The sequence below is a fragment of the Rhinolophus sinicus genome, chromosome 16 (genome assembly GCF_057876585.1).
Source record: "Rhinolophus sinicus isolate RSI-liver-muscle chromosome 16, RSI-T2T, whole genome shotgun sequence".
NCBI lineage: Eukaryota > Metazoa > Chordata > Mammalia > Chiroptera > Rhinolophidae > Rhinolophus > Rhinolophus sinicus.
This window is the reverse complement of record NC_142516.1, coordinates 4,442,636-4,461,292: the sequence shown is the minus strand read 5'-3', so window position 1 is coordinate 4,461,292 and position 18,657 is coordinate 4,442,636. Positions and strand designations below refer to the sequence as shown.

The 18,657-nt window shown below is 51.2% G+C and overlaps 1 protein-coding gene across 2 annotated transcripts; it reads left to right on the top strand.

Moving 5' to 3' along the window:
• The first annotated feature begins 3,966 nt into the window (after positions 1-3,966).
• On the top strand, positions 3,967-18,567 carry PRRT1B (proline rich transmembrane protein 1B). 2 transcript variants are annotated; one of them, XM_074331223.2, is made up of 5 exons: positions 3,967-4,164; positions 12,378-12,446; positions 12,586-13,064; positions 13,872-14,015; positions 15,045-18,567. In XM_074331223.2, the coding sequence occupies exons 1-5, from the start codon at positions 4,155-4,157 to the stop codon at positions 15,192-15,194; spliced, it is 852 nt and encodes a 283-aa protein (XP_074187324.1). In that variant the 5' UTR covers positions 3,967-4,154; the 3' UTR covers positions 15,195-18,567. The 2 variants fall into 2 exon arrangements, with proteins under 2 accessions (XP_074187324.1, XP_074187325.1); XM_074331224.2 differs by lacking the exon at positions 12,378-12,446.
• Positions 18,568-18,657: the final 90 nt, after the last annotated feature.

The following is an 18,657-nucleotide window of genomic DNA, read 5'->3' as shown; positions in this document are numbered from 1 at the left end:
TGCTTATCTTTATATTCTTGATAATCTGTCCTTTGTGGGTCTCACAGACCTGGAGAGAGACTGCCCCTCCCTGGGCCAGCAGTGCTTAGAGATAGCAAAGGGAGCACATCGTCCCTATGGCAACAAGCCAGTCTCCCCCCCACCCTCCCACTCCACCCCCACACACCTCTCCTCTAACTCTCACACACTCCCTCCAAGCCCCAGGCCTGGACACCATTCCTCTCAGACTCCACATATGCCAGCTGACTCTTCCCAGCATCCCTTCCCCCAAAATGTTCCAGACCTTGCCTACCTGGGCCAGGCCAGCTTGGTCTATGTTCTCAGTGGCTCTGACATTTCTCCTGGAAAGCACCCAACAATTAAGCTACAATTAAGTAGTTGATTCTGCAAGCACCTTCCTGATGTTTGTCCAGAGAGCAGAAGTGCCATGAGGGCCGGGCAGTGGCTGGCTTGTTCGGTTGACCCTCTCCGTCATGGACAGTAAGCATTTGATGTTGCTGAAGGAGGCATGGGGTTGAGACTTGTCACTCTTGGGGTTTGACTGTCTCAGAACCAGGTGGAGCAGAAACTTGTAAGAGTGACCATGACTCCCCTCTGGGATTCTCTGCCTCTGGTCTTCACCGTCCCCTACCCCAAGTTCACAGGAGCATCAGAAATACAGGCTGTCCCCCTCCCCCATCCCCTTAGCCAAACTAACCACCTGCAAAAACTCCAATTGTGTCTCTAAGCTTTTATTGAACACAAGCTGGCATTCAGCACTTACAGAGTTGACCAGATGCCCGATGTTTTAAGTAGCACTTCCCGCCGCTTTCCTAACTGCAGAAGTAACCCATGTTCATTTCAGGAAAAGCATACACGCAAACATACACTCTAGTAAAACTAGAACCACCCATAACCCCACCCCCAGGAAAACCATAGTTTTGTATTCTGGGGTTTGCTCTTCTGGTTTGATACGGCTGTGGCTGGATAGCGTAAAGTGAAACAAGGTTGGTTACATATCTTAACAGCAATAAAGCCTCACAACCTGTCAAAAGTTCAGAGAGTAAAACCAACCAATCACTGATGTAGTAATTAGTAAACGTTTATTGAGCACACACCAGTCAGTTCGCAGTTGGGAGTGCTCAAACCAAAACATGGAATGAAACTCCAAGGTGCTGTTGGAAAGCAGCTTCTAGAGTGACTGTTCATGCTTCACATTGGTTAGTTACAATGTTAGAAGTTTCCTAAGTGATAGGGAAGTGATTGGTGGCTACCTCTTATCAACTTTGAGAAACAGTTTAAGTTTGGCTTCTGATTTTCAGAGGTAAAAGCAAGAAATAACCCAGGTCAAGGTAGTCTTGCAAAATCAGCTAAATTCAGCTATGTATGACTGAACTGGCTTTGCCTGCTCAAGGAATTTTCAAGGCTGGTCTCCCTTTGGTTTTGGTTCTAATAAATGCTGCGATGTGGGTACCAGGTTTCTGATGGGGAAATTGACGAGCAGAGCCATTACCTGGCTTGCCCGAGGCTTGTGGCTGTAAGTGGACTTCTTCCAGTCAAGAGAGCCGAGCTAGTCGATGCCGGAAGTCAGCACACCACATTCTCAACACGCTATATTTACTCAGTATGCACCCCAGACACAGAAAAGTGCCCAATCTCCCCGTTCCCACACAAGAAAGAGAAATCCAACCACATTCAACGATATCCAGGCCGTTGAATGAAGAAGGTCCTCATAGCTAGTGGTTGACACTCAGTTGCCCATAAAGGGACCCAGACCAGGTGGGAGTCACAGACCAGGGGCAGCCACAGCCCGGCACACAGCAGCAGGGTTCTGGGACTGACCCTCTGCATGCAGCTGGAGCCTGAAAGGGACTGTCCTTCTGAAGCAAACCACTAACCAATGGCTCTGGGGAGAAAGAGAGTCTTCCCCTAAGAAAGCGGGGCCCTGGACCTGCACTGCACGTGGCCACCCACATGGTGCAGAAACCAGACAGAGACTTAAAAACCCCAGTCACAGCTGGTGACTTCCAAAAGGATTCATAGGAACAAATGCCAAACTATTTCACAGCTCAGGGCACATGCGTGGCACCCGCAGGTCACCTTTAGAAGATAGCTGCTGCTGAAGACGACCTCACCAAGATTACAAAAGCCATGAGTAAGTCTGCCACCTGAAGAATAAACAGTCAGCAGGGACGACAATGAGCCAAAGCCCATCTCAGAAACGAGATGAGACACCTGTTTGGAAAGGATGTTAAAATGGGTCTATAAAAGTGTCTGAAGATGTGCCCAATAAATGCAACACATAATCCTGGACCGGATTCTGTACTGACAAAAAAATAAATAAATATACCGTATTTTTCCATGTATGATGCGCACTCACGTTTTCAGCCCAAACTTTCAGAGGTAAAAAACCTTTCGTTATAATTTTTTAATTCAAATTTTTATTTGTTTACGTTTAGGTACTTTTTTTTGGTATTACAAAGGAATTTTAGCATTTATTTTTTAACATATTGTGGTACAAGAAATTTTATGTAACAAATAATTACAAAACACGAGAACAGATACAAGGTACAAGAAATTTTATGTACTGGTAACAAATTTACGATTTATGCATCACAGAACGCCAAGAACTCTTTGTCATTGCAAGTTCGTCTTAAGTTCGGTAAAACCGAGTATAGTATTCCGGGGTATGATTTTGCATACGGATGTCGTTATTGATTTCTAGAGTGACACTTTTTTTTTAACTTTTATTTATTTTAAGTGTGTTTTTCCAGGACTCATCAGCTCCAAGTCAAGTAGTTGTTTCAATCTAGTTGTGGAGGGTGCAGCTCACAGTGGCCCATGTGGGGATCGAACCAGCAACCTTGTTGTTAAGAGCATCGAGCTCTAACCAACTGAGCTAACCAGCTGCCCTAGAGTTACACTTTTAACTTATAAGCATAAATAAAAGAATTAAAAACATTTATATAGATACGAAATTAGCACTACCCATGTATAATGCGCAGCCTTATTTTTCACTTACAAATTTGGGCAAAAAAATGTGCATTATACACGGCAAAATACGGTATGCTAGGAACGACATAGTCACTTGCACTACTCTTGTAGCTTTTCTCTGAGTTTGAAATTATTTTCAAACAAAAAGTCTTTAAAACCACTTGAAGGGAAGGTACACAGAATAGAGTGCATAACAACAGAAAAAATATGGGGGAAAAAACGTGCATTTTAAGAGCCAAATGAAAATTCTAACGGTGAAAAATAAAGACACTGCACTGTTTCCGCCAGAGAGTGCCCCTCACCATAGGTTTGCCTGAGGTGTCCGTGTGATTGGCTTTCTGCGTTCTTGGGAGGCGTGCCGCAGATGAGAGGTGCCCCCTCAGGGCCACACGCCAGGTGTACATGATGGCCTTGTGTGTTACTAGTGATGCCAGCCCTGACCACGGGTCAGGCGGGACCTCAGGATTCTCCACAGGACACTTGCTGGTTTTCCCTTTGTACGTCCTAAGTATTAATATTTTGCAGGAGGTACTTTGAGACTTAGCAAACATTCTGTTTCTCTTTAAACCATTTTCACCCACTAGTGGCTCTTGCCCGTGGCAACTATTACTGCGATGACCTAATGGTGATTTTCTACTTCCCTCATTCCTTCTACTGTTATTAGTTGGGATTCTGCAACTAGGATCTGCTGGTCCTATTATTTTGCATACGGATGTCGTTATTGATTTCTAGAGTGACACTTTCCCAAAAGTGTCACTCTAGTGCATGTCCCAAATACATGCAGCTGTGCTGTCCGGTGTGGCCAAGCCTCCACTACTTCTCCATCGTCTCACACTGGCCTTCCTGGCCCCGTGCGCATTTGCAGGCTTAGCCCTGCCCTTTCCCAACTTTGCCCGGCTGCTGCCCTCCTCCCACCGCATCCAACTCCACTGCGACCTTCCCCTCTCTGCGGGGCGGGTGGGTGGGTGGGGGGCACGCAGGTTGGGGCCCCGCGCTAGGGCGCGCGGGAGCCACCTGTTGACACAGCGTGGGTAACCCAGGCGGTCAATTATTAACCGGCCGAGCTGCCGGCACCAGGAAACCCGAGCCGGCGGCGAAAGCGGAGCCGGGCCCGACGGCGGCGGGAGGCGCTGGGTGCCGGTAGCCGCGCCGCCCTGCTTGCCCGGCCGCCGGCCCGCGCCATGGACGCAGGTAAGGGAGCGGGGCACCGGGTGCACGCTGCGCGCCTCCCCTCCCACCCCCCCGACCCGGGCTCCGAGGGTCCCCGTGGCGGGGCTGCGGACCGAGGGGCGGGAAGGTGGGGGCGCGCCCGGCCTGGCTCCGGAGGCTCTTTCTGCGTGGCCCCAACCTAGCCCTACTCTGGGACACCGCACCCCCCACCCCCACCCCCACCCCCACCCCGAACTGGGGAGACCAGGAGGCTGCCGTGGGAAGTTCAGGCAGCTTGGGACATGTCCCCATTAAGCTCTATGGGTGCCCCTGCAGGAGAGCTGGGAGGGGCCGCCTTTGGCGTGGCCCCGGGGTCCCTGCAGCCCCACCTTTTCCCACCCCAGAGCAGGCAGCAGGGGCTAGAGCAGTGGAAATTTGGGGAGCATTTTCCACTCCCCTCCCCCACGCCCTGTCCTTCCTCTGGTGACGATGTTCACCCCTCTGTCCAGGCTGAAGTCCTTAGAGCGGGGGTAGGGGGCGACCCTGGGGGCAGAGACAGGGCCAGGGAAGGGAGACACAGACAGCAAGAGACCCCGCCGACGGCGAGGGACCGCGAGAGGAGGGTGAGGTGTGGTGGGGGAGGGCCGAGCCGGAGAGATGGGGAGAGAAGGGCGGGACCGCCGAAAGATTCATTCAAGGACCCACGACGGCCCCCACCGGAACCGGGCCCTGGAAGGGGCGGGGTGGGCAGTGAACCGAGACCCTCCCCCAACCCCCGTCCCTGTCCCCAGGAGTCCCAGGCCCGCGGGGAGGTACGAGGGTGGCGGTGGCGGCGGGAGACCGGGGTGGTGCAGAGCCCTGCCTGGCCCCCAACGACAACCAGCGGGGAGGCACCTAGATTTCTTCTGCCCCCCGGCTCGCTCGCAGGGGTTACAGCTGCGAGGAGGGGCGGGGCCCGGCCTGGCTCTAAGCGCCGCCACCACCTGCGACCCTCGAGCACCTCCCCCACCTTTTCGCCGGAATGTCCCGCGGAGGCTCGGGTGTCGAGAACCCGAGAACCACGGGCCGCGGCCCTGGCAGCCCCGCCAGCACATTTATTTACTCTGTAGCCCTATCTCCGCGCCATCGGGCCAGGTATTTGCCCTGGCGGGGCCCAGGGAAGATGTGGTTTTTGTTTCTATAACTGGGGCAAGGGCTCGGCGGCCCCGGGGGCATTCCTGTGCCAGCATCCCGTGCCAGCATCCCGTAGGGACCGGCATCGAGTGGACCTGCCAGCCGAGGCTCGGGTTACCTGCTAGGAGCCTCAGTTCTGGCGTCTGTGAAATGGGGATAGGAAAAGAAAAGCGCACCGAGGATGACAGATACTATAACAAAGCCCTCAGAACAGGGCCTGGTCACAGGTTCACTGTTACCACTTCTGAATGGTTGTTACCATTATTATCCTCATTTTATGGAGGAGGAAACAGAGGCACGGAGCATCTATGCCACATGCCTGTAAGGTCACACAGCCCGAGTTCACGCGTTGGCCGTGCTGGTTCGATGTTAAGGCAACTGTACGTTCTGTGCACGCGTAGTTAATGCCTAATAGTGGGAGCTGCTGCTGATCGCGCTGTCACTGCTAGTCACCCGGACCCCTTACCCACAACGCTTCAGCCACATGCTCAGCAGTGGCGCAGACACCTGAATGTGCTCAGATCGCGGTGTTGTCGCAGGGTTTGTGTACAGAATTGTGTTTCTGGGCCTTGGACACAGGTCCAAACGTGTGCGACTGACAGCTTGGCTGGCTGGCTGGTGCCTCTGCGTAGTCGCATATTCGGAGGGGGATTTGGGGCTTTGCGTGGCAGGGAAGGTGGGTTTTGGCTGAGAGCTTCATAAGGAAGTGAGCCAGTGGCACTGGAAGGCCCCCCCCACCCCCCCACCCCGCTTGGACAGCAAGCACCGGCTCTCATCCCCCCGCCCCCACCCCCACCCCAGGCGGCCACGGTGCTGCTGCTGCCTTCATTATTTAAAACTCCAGCCCTTGGCTGGTGGGTGGGGTTGGGGGATGCCCTGGAAATCCTGGAAGCATCTAACCAGGTTTCTACAGGGGCGGGAGTCTGGCTGCCCCCGCCCTGGGATATTTAGGCCACGCCCACCTCCCACTTGGCTCAGCAACCCCTCAGCCCCCGCCAGGGTCTGCCTGGAAGAGCCCAGCTCTTTGGATCAAACTTAACAGTCACAGACGTTCTGACTTTCAGTGTGGAGCTCACTTCCCAGCTGCTCTCATTCCTTCCCCCCCCCCCCCCAGATGGCCCAAACTGGCCAGAACACCGTTCCCTTTTCTCACCTTCCTAACTTCAGATAGCGGCAGCCAGTGTTAGTGGAGCAGCGCTCATAGCGGCCTAAGCACTTCACTTTATGGGTGAATGCTCATTTAATCTCCACAATACCCCCCTCCAGGTGTTGTTTTGAAGGGTGAGGAAACTGAAGAGGCACAGGGTGGGTGAAGCCCCGCAGGAGGCCTGGCCCCTGAGCTCTGCCTCCTGAAGATAAGAGAGAACCTCATCCCAGCCCCACGAGCCCAGCCCAGCCCCAAACGCTGAGCCGGAGATGAGAGAGGTTCGCTCTGCCCTCTCAGTAGTCTTGACGACTCTTTCCCCTCCGCGTCCCCATGTGCTGTCAGGCTGGGGTACCCTCCTCAATGCTGCCTGAGTCCGTCCATTGGTCCACATCACTTCTGGCCCCGTGCCTTCGTTCTGGCTCAGGCCATCATTGTCTCTCCTTTTATTCAGCCACGGCCTCCTCCCCAACCTCCTGTCCTGATTCTGGGCACTGCCAATGTGCCTGGCACTGGCTGCCAAGGAAACTTTGTATCAGTTACCAATGGGCTTTTGCTGTATAACAAACCACCCCAAAACATAGTGGCTTAAAACCGCAAGAGTTATTTCTCGTGATTTTGTAGGTTAGTGGGGTGGTTCTGCTTGTCAAGTCCAGCTCACGGGGGGCTGGTTGCCTGGGGATCAGCAGACTGTTGGCTGGGAGCTTGTGACCTGTTCAGGGGGCTTGTGCTGACTCCTCCCAATGGTGGCAGAAAGGTTCTCAGCAGCAAGAACAAGCCCAGATGTGCAAGTGCTTTAAAAAATTTTTTTTTAAAGAATGATTGAACTGTATTTGGAGTGTAATTGAAGAACAGCACACTGTCCATATTTAACATGTGCGTTTTGATCAGTTTTGACACATTATGCTTCCGTGAAGCTGTCACATCAAAATCCACCTCTTCACCATTCCCCGAAGTTTCCCTGTGCCCTTTGTGCCTGCCTTCCACCTCCATTCCTGACAACTACTGATTGGCTTTCTTTATATTGCATTTTCTAGAATTTTATATAAATGGAATCATATAGCATGTACTCTCTTTTTGACTGGCTTCTCCTCGGCATAATGATTTAGAAATTCATTTACATTGTTGTGTGTATTGAGAGTTGGTTCTTTTTTATTGCTGAGGAGTTGTATCAATTATCTATTGCTGCATAACAAAGAACTCAAAATTCAGGCTTAGAACAATACATTTAGTACCCCACAGTGTGGGTCAGAGGGGTCTGGTGTGGCTTAGCTCGAGGTTTCTCAGGAAGGTACAGTCCAGCCATCAGCCAGGATGTGATCACCTCAAGACCTCACAGAGGCTGAAATGTCTGCCTCCAAACTCAGTCACCTGGGTGTCGGCAGGTTTCAGTTCCTCATGGGTTGTTGGCCTGGGTGGGGGGTGGTCTCAATTCCATCTGGGCTGTTGGACTAAGGCCCATGCCACACCAGGCCACATCACATGGGCCTCTTCACGTGACTCCTTGCAACATGGAAGCTCGTTTTTTCTTGGAGTTACTGGACATAGAAAGAGAGAGAGCAACTGAGAAGAAGCCACAGTCTTTTTAAAACCTAATCTCAGAAGTGACACCTCACATCTTCTGCCATATTCTCTTCATTAGCAAGTCATGAAGTCCAGCCCACATCAAGGGGAGAGGATTACATGTTGAGAGGCAGGGCTCCTTGGGGGCCATTGTAAGGCTGCCCACCATAGACATAGTCCCTCGTATGGACAGAGCAAAGGTGCTTTCGTTTATTCTTTCATCTGTTAATGGCTGTGTGTGTTATTTCCAATTTGGACTATTACAAATAGAGCTGCTATAAACATTGGCACACGAGTCTTTGTGTGGTCATATGTTTTTATTTCTCTTGGGTAAATACCTATGAGTGGAATTGTTGGGTCATATGGTAAGCGTATGTTTAACATATTAAGAAACTGTCAGACTGTTTCCCAAAGTGGTTGTGTTACTCTGCTTTTCTACCAGGTGTCTAAGAGTCCCATGTGTTTTATATACTTGCCAAAGCATGCTACGGTCTGGTTTTGGGGTTTCCCCCCCATTCTAGTTGGTATGTAGTGATATCTTGTGCTTTTAATTGGCATTTCTAATTTTGATGGCATTTCTGGTGACTAATGACATTGAGCATTTTTGTATGTGCTTATTGGGCATTCAGATATCTTCTTTGGTGAAGTGTTTACAAATATTTCATCCACTTTCTCATTGGGATATTTGAGTTATTGAGTTGGAAGAGTTCTTTATACACTGTTGATATAACTCCTTTGTCTGATATGATAATGTGTTATGAATATTTACTCACACTCTGACATATCTTCGTGTTTTCTTAGTAATGTCTTTTTTTTAAATTTTTTATTGGGGGACAGTGTGTTTCTCCAGGGCCCATCAGCTCCAAGTCGTTGTCCTTCAATCTAGTTGTGGAGGGTGCAGCTCAGCTCCGGTCCAGTTGCCATTGCTAGTTGCAGGGGGCGCAGCCCACCATCCCTTGCGGGACTCAAGGAGTTGAACTGGCAACCTTGTGGTTGACAGCCCACTGGCCCATGTGGGAATCGAACCAGCAGCCTTTGGTGTTAGGAGCATAGGGCTCCAATCGCCTGAGCCACTGGGCCGGCCCTGTTGGGAGGTTTTTGATTACTGTTTCAATCTCCTTATTAGTAATTGGTCTGTTCAGAGTTTCTATTTCTTCATGTTTCAGTCTTGGTAGTTGTAGGTTTCTAGGAATTTGTTCATTTCTTGTAGGTTGTCCAATTTTGTTGGTGTCTAATTGTTCATTATGGTCTCATGATACTTGGGCATTTCTGTGGTATCAGTTGTAAGATCTCTTTCATTTCTGATTTTGAGTTTTCTGTCTCTTTTTTTGTGAGTATAGCTAAAGATTTGTCAATTTTGTTTATCTTTTCAAAGAATCAGCTCTTCATTTCATTGACCTTTCCTATTGTCTTTTTAGTCTCTATTTTATTTATTCCTGCTTCTGATCTTTATTCCCTCCCCTCTACTAACTTTGGGCTTTGTTCTTTTTCTAGTTCCTTGAGGTGTAAAGTTAGATTGGTTGAGATTTTTGTTTCTTGATGTAGGCATTTATTGCTATGAACTTCCCTCTTAGAACTGCTTTTGCTGCATCCCATAAGTGTTGGTATGCTGTATTTCCCCTTTCATTTGTCGCAAGGTATTTTTTTTATTTCTTCTTTGACCCATTTGTTGTTCAGTAGCATGCTGCTTAATCTCCGACCTATTGTAAAATTTCCAGTTTTCCTGTGATTGATTTCTAGTTTCATACCACTGGGTCTGAAAAGATGCTTGATATGACTTCAATCTTCCTAAAATTTTTAAGACTCGTTTTGTGTTCAAACATATGATTTATCCTGGAGAATGTTCCCTGTGCGCTTGAGAAGAATGTGTATTCTTTTGGTTCTGTATATATCTGTTTAATCCATCTGGTATAATGTATCATTTAAGGCCAATGTTTCCTTATTGACTTTTCTGTCTGGATGATGTATCCATTGATGTAAGTTGGGTAGTAAAGTCCCCTGCTATTACTGTCTTGCTGTCCATTTCTCTCTTTAGGTCTGTTCATACTTACCATGTATATTTAGGTGTTTCTATGTTGGGTGCATAAATATTTATAAATGTATACTCTTGTTGGATTGACTTCTTTATCATTATGTAGGACTATTCTTTGTGTCTTATTACAGTCTTTATTTTAAAGTCCATTTTATCTGATATAAGTATAGCTACCCCAGCTTTCTTTTGGTTTCCATTCACATGACATGTTTTTTCATCCCTTCACGTTCAGTCTGAGTGTGTCCCAACATTTAAAGGGAGTCTCTTACAGACAGCACGTTGATTGATCTTGTTTCTTTATCCATTTAGGCTCTCTATGTCTTTTGGTTAGATGATTTAGTTCATTTACATTGAAAATAATATTGATATATGTACTTACTGTCATTTTGTTAATTGTTTTTTGACTGTTTTGGTGGTCCAATTTTCAATGTCTGTCTTATGCTAGTTTAGGTCTGTCCCCTACATGTAGGTGGGAGGTGAACCCAAGACTTGTATGGATCCATTCTTGAGTGACTAACCATCACAGTTTGTTTGGGACTGAGGGTTTTTCCAGGATGTGCGATTGTCAGTAGTAAATCTGAGACAGTCCTGGGCAAACTGAGATGCACTGGTCACCCCATTTCCCATACAAAACTAGGGGAGCCCCCTCTGCCATGCCTTTCTCTTCAGGATGTCCCCCACTCTTCCATTCTACAAGGGCCCTTTCCTGGTTTCTCTGGCCAGAATTACAGGGTTTCTAGTGGAGTTTAGCTGCCCATCTGCTCCTCCACCATGTCGCTCTGGGGCTGGATCTTCAAACTTTGAGGGAAACAAGAGAGGCAAATGGGAAATACTCCTTGAAGGTTGCTTCTCTGAGTTTTGACTCCATTCCACTGCCTGCTTTTGTTCACTTTTCAGTGGCTTTGGGTAATTTCCTTTAATATTTTGTCTAAAGTTTTCAGTTTTAATCAGCAGGAGAGATAGGCTTTTTAAAAACTGATAAAATATACCTAAGATTTACCATCTTAACCATTTTTAAGTGTACAGTTCAGTGGCATTAAGTACATTCACGTTGTTGTGCCACCATCACCACCATCATCTCCAGAACTTTCTCATCTTCTGAAATAGAAACTCTGTCCCCATTAAACACTAACTCCTCATCCCTTCCCAGCCCCTGGAAACCTGGAGAGATAGGTTTTTAAAGCCTCTGCTTGCACAATGTTTATCAATGTTCCATTGGACGAAGCAGGTCACATGGCCTAGTCCAGATTCAAGGGGTGGAAAAACAGATGGAACAGCACAGGTAAAGATGGAAGCATACATGGCAGGTCTGTGAGGAGCACAGGCCCTGAGTGAGCCCCTGGCTGCTGTGAGAAGATGGAGTGGGGCGCCCTTGGGAGCTCAGCACTCCTTGCCACTGGGGATCCCTCCTCCATGGACCAGCTCAGCAGGGCCTGGGAGGAGTGGGGGTTGGGGTGGGGCTGAGAGGGGGGATTTCAGCAAGTCTCTTCCACCATCACCTGAATTGTCACTGTTGTGTCTGTTTTACTTATTTCTCTGCTTTCTATAACCCTAAGGACACTTAGGAAATGAACTTCCAAAGCTAGGCCCAGGGCTGCCCACCCCTTCTGTGGGGCCTTGAATGCCCACTCAGGTCCAGGGGGTCCACCCAGGACTCTCGTCCAGGCCCTTCCTCCAGTACCTGCCTGAGGCCTAGAGGTGGTCAGCTGTCAGAATACTCTCAGGAAGTGCAGGCAGACCTTCAGGGTTGTTGAGTCCTGTTCAGGTGCCTCCAGGGCTTATCGTGTGAATGCTGGAGGCCAAGGCAAGGCTGGAAGGCAGCTGAGCAGCTGAGGGCCTCTGAGCCCCGGCTTCAAGCTGCTGGGAAGGCTTCTCTCTACCCACTGCTGCTCTCCTCTCTCTGCCCCTCCCCACCCTCATTCAGGTTTTGTTTCCTCTCTGCCCCTGTAGGCACTTGACCCTTAGTGACCTCCTGTCTCTCTGAGGTCACTCAGTTGGGGTCTGAGAACTCCTGAGCATCCCACCTTCCCCAGCTCCCAAGCCAAGAATCTGATTGGCTCAGCTCATCTCCTGAAAGCAGTCCCCACTGGACTGTGTCACAGACCAGCCTCCCAGGGGGCTTCCCTGGGTCGATGGTCCTTTCTTGGGCCAATCTGCTGCCGCAGCAGGGCAGTGGGGCAGGACTACCTCCCAGTAGTAGCAATCTGGACCAAGGGCCCACCGGGCAGGGGAAGACCTGCAGACTGTCCAGGCTGGACACCCACTGGCTGTGTGACCACCAGCAAGGCACTTCACCTCTCTGAGCCTCAGTTTTCTTGTCCTGTCTTTGCACTTTGGGTAAAGATTCTTCAAGGACCCGGCTTGGAGAGGCTCCAGCGCAGGCTGTCACCCCCAGCCCCACGATGCCCACAGGTGTGTGGTGTGGAAGGGGTCAGGATTGGCAAGGTCTTTGCGACTTTCTCCTTGGAGGGGCTGTTTCGGGGCTTAGAGGGAGGAGTCCCACTGGGCTCGGTGGCCTCTTGGGGCTCAGGAACCTGCCATTTCTTCCTAGGAGCGGACACGAAAGGGGGCAGTGGCCCCGTGGCCGCTGAGGACCCCCGGAGCCCGAAGCTCCCACAGCTCCCGCAGCTCCCGCAGCTCCCGCGCCGCCCGCAGCTCCTGGATGAGGATGGAGAGCCACCGGAGGAAGCGGCCATGGACGGGGGCCGAGCCCCGTCACAGGAGGACCCCCCCGCCGACTCCCAGGCTGAGGCCTCGGCGGCAGCCCCCGCCCAGGCCCAGGCCATGGGCGAGGCCAGGCAGGGGCCCAAGGTGGTGGCTGGGGGCGTCCCCAACATCGGCTTCGTGGGCGAACCCCCACCCTACGCGCCACCCGACCCCAAGGCGGTGCATCTGCTCTACCCGCCCTTCCCGCAGGGGCCGGTCCTCTTCCAGCCCGGGCCGTCGCCCCAGGCCCTGTACCCACCGCCGTCCGCCACGCCCCTCTACCCCGGCTCCGCCCCCGCGCCGCTCTTCGCGTCGTTCCCTGTGGTGAGTGGGGCACCCCCAGCATGCGGCCACCCCTCCCTCGCTCAGCTCGGTGCCTGCTCCATGCCCACCTTACCCCCTACTCACCCCGTAACCCCACTTACTCATGCCCCACTCGCCCTCCCCCCCACCTCCCTCGGGTGGGACAGTTTGGCAGCAATCAGAGGTCACTAAGCGACTCCAGCAGAGGGGCTTCTGTGCCCAGAGGAAAACGAAAGGGTTACCTCAGCCTGGGGAGTGGGGGAGCCCAGCAGGCTTCCCAGAAGTGGGGGGCATTTGAGCTGGGTTCTGAGGGACGAATAGGAGAATTCAGGCAGAGAAGGAACGGCACTCTTGCCAGAGGACACAGCACAGGTGTGGAAGTAGCCGAACCTGGGCGTCTGGGAAGGACGGTGGTTTGTTCAGCTTCGTGGGGAGGAGACGATAGGTAGGTGGGATCCATTGTGAGGGGCCCAGGGCCTTTGGGTGGGAGATGATTTGATGAAATTTTTACAACAAAACGCCTTGGGTGGAGAGCTTGGAGCTCCGCTCCCCAGAACCGGAGCCCAGTGAGGACGGAGACACAGTGGTGGCTGGACCCTGCACTGAGCAATTTAGAGAGGATTCCTGGCGGCTGAGTGACAGGCTGGGGTGTGGAGAGAGAGAGCAGAAGGGGGGGTCTTGACCTGACCCCTTGGTGACCTGCAGCCTCACTGGGTGGGGGTTGGGGGTGGGCGGAGTGATGCTCACTGGCGCTGTCCTTACTCGGGCGTCTGGGGGCGGGGCGGGCTCCATGGCTCCCTCACGGCTCCGTGGCCTCTGCCCCCACAGTACAACAACCCCATGGCCGGCATGCCAGCCTCCGCCACGGTGGAGCACAGGCCGCTGCCCAAGGACTACATGATGGAGTCCGTGCTCGTGACCCTCTTCTGCTGCCTGCTCACCGGGCTCATCGCCATCGTCTACTCCCATGAGGTAGGGGTCGTGGGGTCCCCTGGGTACAGCCCTCCCAGCAGGCAGCTGCCGGTGCCAGGGGGCGGGGGTTCAGCACTGCCCCTTCCCAGCATCTGGGGCCCTGGGGTTTCTTCCCTCAAGAGGGAGGCAGGGATTGGGAAATGTGCCAGCAGTCCGTGGGGCCCAGCCCCTCTCGGATGGACACTTCCTCCCCCCTTCTGCCTCTGCCCCTTACCACTCAAGACCTGCTCTAGAAAGATCTGCTCTAGAAAGCAATTCACAAGGGAGATGTGAATGATTGAGGAGGCCCAAGGAACTGCCCACCCAGGGGGGCCTTTTGTGTAATGGACATCCATCCACCTCTAGCCATCTAGATACCTATCAGTCTAATCACCCACTCACCCACCCATTTATCCATCCATCCATCTACCCACCATCCTCTAGTCCATCCATCCATCCGTCCATCCATTCACCTACCGTCTTGAGCTCCTCCTGACCATTTCCCCTGCTCGGGGGACTCAGTGACACCAGTGTGAGGACATGCTAGTAGACAGAGCACACAAGCCTCTGGGGGGCGTCTGCCCGAGGCTGACCTGGACACAGCCCTGACTTACCCACACTGGTCAAGGTCCCCAGTCATAAGCCAGCCAGGACTGGGGGAGAAGGCAGCTCTCAGGACAGTGCAGAGGTGGGACTCTGCCTGTGAATTCTGGCTCTATCACCAGCTGTGTGACCTTGAGTGGATCACTTAACCTCTCTGAGCCTTTGTTCCTCATCGGCAAAGTGGGGGCAACAATGACACCAACCTCAGGAGTGTTGTGAGGGTTGTAGGAGATGGGTCCGCAGGAGTCGATGGTGCCAGGCCCGTGGCAGGGGCCCAGGAGCCAGCAGCCATCGCTTCCATCGCTCCCGCTCGGTTACGAGCTGTGGCCGGGGCGGGGGTCAGTCTTCCAGTCTGTGCATGGGGCCTGGCCCTGCTGGTACCTGCACGCGAGGGAGTGGGTGCTCCATGTCTGCTCACCCTCAGCCCCCACCCCTGTCTCGTTGCAGACCCGCGCGGCCCTGAGCAGGGGGGACCTGGCCCAGGCTGAGGAGGCCTCACGCAAGGCCCGCTCGCTTGTGCTCTTCAGCCTCCTCTTCGGGGTCTTCGTGTCCACCAGCTGGGTCATCTACGTGGTCGTGGCTCTCTACCTCCCTTGAGGGCTGCTCCTCCTTCAGGGAGGCCAGGACACCCTGCCCAGGGACACCCAATCTGGCCAGACCCTGTCTGTGGACTTGGATCCCTGCTGGTAGCCATCTGTTGCCTACAGAGGGGGCCCAGGGCCAGAAGAGGGTGGAATTTGCAGCCTACAGCACACCTGTGGCTGGGCCTCAGCCCCTGCAGGTGGCCTTGGGCGGTGTCCTAATCTGAGGTGTGGGCTGGGGGCCCCCTGGAGCCCCATTTCTGCAGTGCCTCCTCCTAGGTCTTCCTGCGACTGTGCTGGCCGGGCCCCGGGGCCCTTGCCTTCACCTCCCCCCTGGGAGACCATCAGAGGGACCAGAGCTCCCACTGTCCTCAGAGCCATCAAGAGGGACACTGCAAACACCGGCGTCCCTCCACCCCAGCCTAGCTCAGCGATTGCAGGGCAGAGCTGCCAGTCTCTTCTCCCTGTGGTGCTGCTGGGAGGGCCTCCCCCCTCCTTGGTAGCTCCCGGCAGGTTCTTCTGCGCCCTGCCCCATCCCAGAACAGGCTCTCTCATGCTGGCCCCACATCTAGAAACCGAGGCCACTATGTCTGGTCAATAAACCCTGGGCAGAGCCTCCAAGCTCACTCCCAGCTCACTCCCAGGGCAAGCGGCATCCGTCCGTCCACAGCCAGGCTCCTGCGCCTGCCCTCGAGATGCATCCCCTCACACACGGCTCTGGCAGCCCCTCCGAGACGCATGCCGCCTCTCCCGAGACCCGCTTCTCCTGGGCCTGCTTTACTAGCAACTTCTCTTCCGTCTTCGCTGCCTCCTGGCTTCTACCTCTACTTCTCCATCTTTCCATGGGTGTTTCAGCTCTGCCCCATTCCATCTGCATTTTCTGTTCACTCCGTCCCCAGCTTTACTGCCCAAAGATGGAGGATCAGTTGGGACCCCATGTGGAGAGGGCCACCCTGAGTTTCGGCAGCACTGTCACGCAGGCCATTCCAGAGGCTGCTGGACAACCTACAAAGCCTTGTGTCAGACTCCTGGCACCCCAGTCCGGTCAGCTGTGGTCTTGAGAGCGCTCTCGGTTTTATAACAAGGTTCAGAACCATCTGCAGAGGAAGGAAACTTCCAGAAGGGGCGTTGTGACTGACAACGACTGTCTTGGCTTGTCCAGTCCCCAAGAAGTCCTTGCCTTCAGAGTTTGTTTCTCAAGGAAATTGGGGTTTTCTCATCTGTAAACTGGGGTACAACCTGTCGCCTGGAGGTATGGGGTCTCAGTGAGAGAACCAGTGCCTGGCTTGTGGTGAGCACCTGGGGAACGCAGCTGCTGGGTGCTGATGCTGGGGGTTTCTGTGGGGTCTTCCACAGCCAAAGGTGATGGGAGAGCAGGGAGTAAGGGCCTTATCGTGAGCTTCAGGACTGCCAGCAACCTCCCAACCAGCAGACGGGAATCCTGGAGAGGGGTCTAGAGCTTTCACCAGGTTCTCAAAGGGGTTTGTGACTCAATAAGATTAAAAACCATCTGCTTCGAGAGAGAGGAGGAAGGGGGGCCTGAGGGGGGCTGAGCCATAAGAGAGCGACAGCGCAAGTTAAATCAGGTGCTTTCTGAGCACCCACTGTGAGCTGCTTGCAGCCTTGGCCGTGGCACCAGGGAGCTGGAGAGACACGGATAAGGAAGTAAGTGATGAGAGACAGTGCTTGGAGATGGAGCAGTGGCCTCCTGTTCTACGACGCATGGCTGGTCCAGAATCAGGATGTCAAAAACGGAAATGCATGATAGCTACAAAAAAGGAGGAAATAATTTTTTAGGGATCAATAGATGCCAAAAGGTATTTGGTAGAATCCAGTAGCCACAAATATTCTTCCTAAACTCTGAAGTGAAATCAGAATAGAAAAAGGTCCTCTAGGCCAGTGTTCCTTAAACTTTATAGACGAAACACCTGGGAAATATTAAAATGCAGATTCTGATTCAGTAAATGGGATCTCAGTTCTGCATTTTTAATGAGCTCCCAGTGCATGAACCAACAGCAGATGGCACATTTCAGTGGGAAATTAGTAAAACCTTAAAAACCATTATAACCAGGATCAACCCACAAAGGCCTCTGGTGTCACTATTATTCAACGTTGTTTTAAGGTTCTAGCAAATGTGAAAAAACAACAAAGTGAAATTTGTAGTATGAAAATTAGAACAGACAAAATGATTTTCTAGCTAGAATATCCAAGAGTCAATGAAAAAAAAAATAGAACTAATAGGAGAACTCAGTAAAATAGTTGGACACAAAATAAATATACAATGGTCAATAGTAATAATCAGTTAAAAGTGGAAGAATTAAAAAATTCCGCTCATACTGATAAAAACAGTATAATTAGGAATAAATATAATAAGAATAATCTGGATCCAAGTGAAGTAAAGAAAGCAATTTTTTAAAATTATCAAAAACAAAACAAAAAAAACCAACCAAAAAAAAACCTGAACAAAATATCTGGATAGGAAGATGTGATATCATAAAAATAGCCTTCTCAAAGCGATTTCATTGAATTGCAACAAGAAAACTAAGTTTTAAAAACGATGACAAAAATGTTTTCAAAATCAATATGGAAGGAAGGTGTGTAAAAATTGCTAGTAATGTTTTGAAAAAGTTGAATGAGGGTGGACCTTCTTCACCAGATATTAAAACTTAGCATGAAGCTACAATAAGGAAGACAGCATGGCTTTTCCACAGAGATCAGTGAAAAACAACAGAAATCCCAGGAAACATTCTAAGTTTGTATGGGAAGTTAGTATCTGATCACAGTGGGATTTTAATTGAGTGAGTCACGGAAGGCTCAAAATAACCAGAGTTGGCTAATTGGTTGGAAAAAATTATTCTCGTATGCAAAAATAAATTCCAGGTGGATTAAAGAGCTTAGAATAAAGCTCTACCAGTAGAAGAAAATTTAGGAGAGTATCTGTATAACTTCAGGGTTTTGGGGCAGTAGGGAAAGGGAAGGCCTTTTCAAATCTGGAAAACCAGAGGGAAAGACTGATAGATTTCAGTTCTGTATCAGAAAAGTACAGATTTAACCAGGAGTTGAATTACTATCAGGTTGGGAAAAAATTAGAAAGGTTTAATACACCCCCAGTTGAAGGACTGGACACTGACCTTTTCACCTATTACTGGTGGGTGTGTAGCCACAATCTTTGTGGAAAGGAGACTGATGGTATCTATTAATAACGTATGTACTGTGTATTTATATGCATGTATGTTCAAAGAAGTCTAGAAGGATGTATTCCCAACTGCTGCTAGTGGCAGCCTGCGGGGAGGGAATGGGACCAGGAGGGGTTGTGCAATACATTGCTGAATTTAAAAATACGGATGTATTCATGTGTTGTATAATTAAAGAAATAACTGGAAAAAGTGTGCACGCCTTTTGACTGAGCAATTCCAGTTTTAGGATTCGCTGTAGTGAAGAAGACAGTGTGTGTTCCCGAGGCTTCCAGGCCGCTGTGG

Coding starts and splice junctions, on each gene's coding strand:
- PRRT1B (XM_074331223.2), top strand. Junction 12,447..12,585: donor CAGCCCCACGATGCCCACAG/GTGTGTGGTGTG, acceptor ATTTCTTCCTAG/GAGCGGACACGAAAGGGGGC. Junction 14,016..15,044: donor CCATCGTCTACTCCCATGAG/GTAGGGGTCGTG, acceptor GTCTCGTTGCAG/ACCCGCGCGGCCCTGAGCAG.